Source organism: Limulus polyphemus, unplaced genomic scaffold, assembly GCF_000517525.1.
Source record: "Limulus polyphemus unplaced genomic scaffold, Limulus_polyphemus-2.1.2 Scaffold144, whole genome shotgun sequence".
NCBI classification, from domain to species: Eukaryota; Metazoa; Arthropoda; class Merostomata; order Xiphosura; family Limulidae; genus Limulus; species Limulus polyphemus.
Window position 1 is genome coordinate 483088 of NW_013665754.1, and position 5401 is coordinate 488488.

At 30.2% G+C, this 5401-nt stretch overlaps 1 protein-coding gene across 4 annotated transcripts in view; it reads left to right on the forward strand.

The window, feature by feature from the left end:
* The window catches only part of LOC106475145 (F-actin-uncapping protein LRRC16A-like), a 94124-nt gene that overhangs the window by 79797 nt on the left and 8926 nt on the right, over positions 1–5401 (forward strand). For all 4 annotated transcript variants that reach the window (XM_022380266.1, XM_022380280.1, XM_022380269.1 and 1 more), the window contains 4 exons: positions 404–529; positions 2088–2293; positions 3817–3992; positions 4516–4732. In XM_022380266.1, the coding sequence (XP_022235974.1) occupies positions 404–529; positions 2088–2293; positions 3817–3992; positions 4516–4732 (725 nt within the window). The remainder of the gene's footprint in view (positions 1–403; positions 530–2087; positions 2294–3816; positions 3993–4515; positions 4733–5401) is intronic.

A 5401-nucleotide genomic window follows, 5' to 3' on the forward strand; every position in this document is an offset into this window, starting at 1 on the left:
TTTAACAGGCTTTATGTTTCTTAAGTCAAACTACATACATTTATGAAAGTTCTTATGAAGTTTCAAACAGTTTCATTAACTAGTTTTATTGTTGGAATGAAATATAGCAAGACTTACGTTGGCTACTAAGAAAGTTAGTAGCCGGTGGTCATTGTGTTAAGTGAATTCTTTTTCAGAGTTTTAATATAACCAGTTTTGTCACACAGTCACTCCTTTAGCTATTTATCACTAGACAAGCAAAACATACTTCTGCATAAAATATTTTAACTTATTGCAGGGTTAAAATCACTATGAATTGGAAAAATTATGATCCTACAGAAGTGATCTACAAGATTTGTTTAAGTTTGAGTTTATTATTTTGAAAAAATTTCTTCTCAGTTAAAACCATTTGTTACCCATGTAGATCTAGAACATACAGCAACAGCACAACAGCTAGTGGAAGTGCTAACATAAGTGATTCTGCATCCAATGGGAGTGGTTCTCGCTCTGTTCAGGGAAAATCCCAACAAAAGGAGACTGAGAAGAAAGGGTAGGAACAATTTTAGTTGAATTATCACGAGACATCACAAAATTTTTCAGCATAAGCTCAGTGCCTGAGACCGACCTCGTAACCATTTTGGGCTTGTTATAGTTTTAATGCTATAACTTTTAAATTAGTAAGCGAATGTTAACGAAATTTGGCAGATTATCAGTAAACGTTACAATGCTTTCATGTGCAATATATCAAACTTTTTTATTAAGTCTTAAGGTTTATATTAAGGAAATTTCTTTCTTATGCATCTGCAGGTAGCAACAGTGAGGTTAATAAATATTTTTAATGATAAAAGATCACTCTTGTTTGCATCTACTATCCATTGTTGCACCATGTTTCTCGTATGTTTAAATGGTGCAAAACAAAATCCAAGTGATTGTTGAAATCTCTCTGTAAAAAATAGGTTTTGTAATTTTATTTAAAAGTATGATCAGGATTTATAATTACAATCAAACTGATGAAATATCTATTCTGTGTGTATCCTTTAGTAAATTAATAGCAAAGAAACCAAGAAGTTAACTGTGAATGTGTCCATTTTCAAACATTTTCTGTCACCTTAATATCATCTATAATTTGGTTTTAGTAATTTTTAAAGTTTAATAGATGTATAAAATTTTCTAAGAAAAATGAAGTCTTACTTTGCTAATAATCTGCCATGAAGTACAGCTTATCACTTACTTTCAAATTTTCCAATTTAAACTTTACTATTGGTTTTCACATGCTGTATTTTAGAAATGAGTGTATAGATACCTATGCTTACAATACTTATTTGAATTCAGTAATGAGTTACAGCCTGTATCAAACCTGTGAGTTTAATTCTTAAATGGACATTTAAAGCTTGTGTAAATATGCATATATATATATAAACAAGCTAACTATTATTTTTATTTTAAATCTACTTTGAATTATACATGGTATATATACACACACACACACACACACACACACACACACATACAGAGTGTATTTAATATAAAAAAATGTTATATCAAGAAAATAGATTCTCTCATTTTGTTCACTTTGTGTGTGTGCTACCAAACTTAATGAGCCCTGCAACTGTTCTCTGGCCTACACAGGTGAATGAAGTATTTATATGTTTAATTTAATAAAGAGAGTGTATTTTCATTCTTTGGCATATAAGTAAAATGTTTCTGCTTTTCAGCATTGTGAGAATATACAAATAGATATAAATTACATTTTGGAGCTTCATAAAGGATTTATGCAGTTAGGATAATTTAGATTTCGTGAAGGGTTATGTAACATTAATATTTTGAAGCTTCACAAAAAGTTTATGTAGTACTGATATGTTGCATATGTGTGAAAGGTATATGTAAAACTTAACAGTTGCAACTTCAGTAATAATATTTGTGTAAAGCTTGATATATTCATACTTTTCAGCCTTATAGAGAGTTTAAGCAGTTTTTATACTTTATAGCTTCTTGAGCAGTATGTTTCGTATTATTACTTTGAGTACAATTAAGGCTTTATGAAGGATATCTGTATGAATTCTACTTTGAACTTGATCAAAGGTTTATGTAATATGTATGATTTGCAGCTTCATGAAAGGTATAAGCAGTCTGTTTAGCCGAATATCGACAGAATCCAGTCAGGTCCACAAGTCTAAATCTTACGATATGTCTCACAAGTCAAATGTTGTCCTCTCTAAGGTAATTAATATAACAGAGACAAATGTTTACTCCAGTGGAGCAGAAGGTGAACGAAGTTCTTTTTTTGAGAGAAAGGAAAAGCAAGAAAATGGAGGTAATCATTTATGAAATTTATATGCAAGTGTTTTTAATAAACAGGCTGTTATAAATACAGTGCAATATGAAAATTTTGTTTGATTTTAATACTTGAACTGATTTTTAAAAAGAATAGAAATGATGTGACTTTGTTGGAAGATTTCTTAAATTAATTTCATACGGCTGGTCAAGTTTACCAGGATCAAATATGTTAAACGCTACCGTAATGTTTGCCCATCCATGTGTAGACCCTGTTGGTTAGGTATATTTCACTGTTCTTACCATATAGATTAAAGGCAAAACTACTTCTTTAATTGTTTTGTCATTGAAAGCTCAACTTATTTGTTCACTATAAAAATTTTGTAAAACAAATTGTTTCCTCCAGCATCTAGTTTCAGTCAGTGAGTAATATAAAACTGAAATTTAAAATTACTTTTATTTAAGCAATATATATAAATCTAATATAATTTAAGTTTTTTAGGCTAAATTACTTAAACACTTATCATTTTGCCTTCATTTTATCTTATTACAAATAAAACTGAAAACATTTTGTAACTTTTGTTGCAAAATTGAAATTTTCAAAACTATTAATGGCGTATAATTGGTGAAAATTGTGAGATTCTGCTAGAAAGCCTTTTAAATGCATGTTTTTTTATGATTGTGTTGTATCTTTGTAGACTCATTTTGAAATGTGTTCTGACTTCTGTTTTTAGTGCTATTCATTTATTTCTTTATCACTTGTGGTTTACACACACTTGTTTTTTTTTATAATAATGAATTAAATAGTTTCTGTATCATTTGTGATGTACACACTTCTGATTTTCGTTTTTAGTAATATTCAGTTATTTTTTACATCATCCTTAGCTTATGTACACTATTAAAATTGACTACTATACTCACAAATATTTGAAAGCCCAGTTAAGTTTTCTGATAGATAAATCCTCTGTCATCACCTATAAAATCAAATGTGCTCATTTAAACTTTTTTTTTGTTGAAGTTATTAATCATTTGTTGTGTGTTTGTATATGAATAAGCTAAAGTATTGGGAATAAAAAACCTCGTAAACATGCATTGGATATAAGTTTATTATTGTTGCAATGCATGTATAGATAGTCCTTAAAAATAAACTTTAGTGATTGGATGGCTTAGACTAAACATGGGAAAAAGTTGGCGATTTATCTAAGCTGCTTTTTAAGAGAGCTGGGTTAATGTTACTTCTTGAAGAGAGTTATTCTGTGGGAAAGTTTAATTTGCTTGCTTGCATTAGTGTTGAATCTTGGAAACAGCTGTAGAACAACAAAGATTTCATTGTTAATTTTAGTTTTAAAAAAATGCTGTAGTCACTTACCTAGTGAAGTTCTGGCTATTGGAGTGATTAATTTCAATTCTGAAAGAGGGCTTTGTTAGTTTGTTGAACTGTGATACTAATGTTATAACTTACCCTAGAAAACTTTGATTTTTTTTTTTTTTTACTTGACTAATTAATAGACAAAAATGTTGTTTACAAAATGTAGTTACAATGTAATTACCATTATTTTCTAGACATAATTCAAGAAATTGTTACAAATGCACGGAATCAACTCCAAGAGGAAGGAACTAGCCGAATTTCAGCAGCTGAAAAGTTTGGGTTGGGACTGACCCCTAGAGGACCAGGATCTAGCATCTTAGCAGAAATGAAGGCTCGGCAAGAAAAGAGGTCATCTGGACTTGGTAAAAATGTAAGTAACTTCTCATAGGAATTTGAGGCATTACTTCTTTGAACAAATGTGTTTGATATGTTGATTCTTATAATATTGTAATTTATAGTTTGTTTTTTTTTTCATTCTGGCTGTTTAGTTCTACTAACATATATAATAAAGAAAATCGTGAATTATTTTATGTAAATAGTATTGACCGTTATATTTTGTCCTTTTGATAATGAACCAATTCTGATTTATGCCACATGCAAGCTATAAATCATGAAGTAGAACTATTCATTCTGAGTTTTCAGTAGTTGTAAGACTTAAAAGAAGGTGTAGATAGAATATGCTTACAGGTAACAGCATTAAAAATTAAGTGATTAGATCAAACAGCTATTTAACCTGGTAAAAGGTCTCTGTAACAGTAATGAGGTTTCAACTCTGCTCTTAGCTCAGTATAGAAGCTAAAGGAACTTTTCTGGAAAAGCTTGTCATTACAAAAAGATATATTGTATATACAAATTTCTTGTAAAATTACTTTCATTTAATTACCTTTCACCAGGTAGTAGATGATAAAACAAGCACTGAAAGCTTAGATCACTCTCCCAGTCTTCTTCATGCTGTGAAGCTTAAACCCACAGGTTTAGCAGAGTCTCTGAAATCCCCAACAGAAGCATTTCCTAAAGAAAAGGGAGAGGCTGCTTCACCTGGAAACAGTAGTAGCCCAGGTGCTGTTGAATCACGACCAAACAGTTCACCATCTGCTATCAACACTCCAGGTGAGGCTCACTTCCACGTTCTCTGATTTGAATTACTCTTACAAAATTCAGGTGTATTTAATGATGAGAACAATATTGGGAACTGCCATTTTTAAATTCATAATATTAATACATGTTATACTTGGAATAGTGCATTATAGTGGGCATGTTTTTATCATCGGGTTGTCGTGCATATTTTATTATAAATTGTTTTTATTTAAAGATACTTGCCAGGTTGTAGTATTTTGCCATATAATGTACAGTGCAAGGCATTGGTTTTACATCTTCCTGATTGAATCTTAGATCTTACATTTCTTTAACGTTATGGTCTCCATCCCCTCGGAGAGGAGGTAACATCTCTCTCATCATACTTCATTACAAAAATAAAACTAGTTGATGAAATTGTTTAAAATTTGACATGAATGTTCCTAAAATTATTTAGTTTCAGAAAAATAAAATGTTTAGTTTTGATTTTTTTCCACTATTTATAATAACAAAAATTCTTATTTAATGTATTAGGTCTTCAAGAAATTAATGTCGTATTTTGGAACACTTTCATTAACCATCCCCAAAAAAACATACATCGCATATAATTGTTAAACAAACTGCCTAAATGTCACATTAGTGTAGCCTATATAATGTGTAAAGTTTAGTATACTGTAATTCCTTATAGTGATGGCACAAGACGAG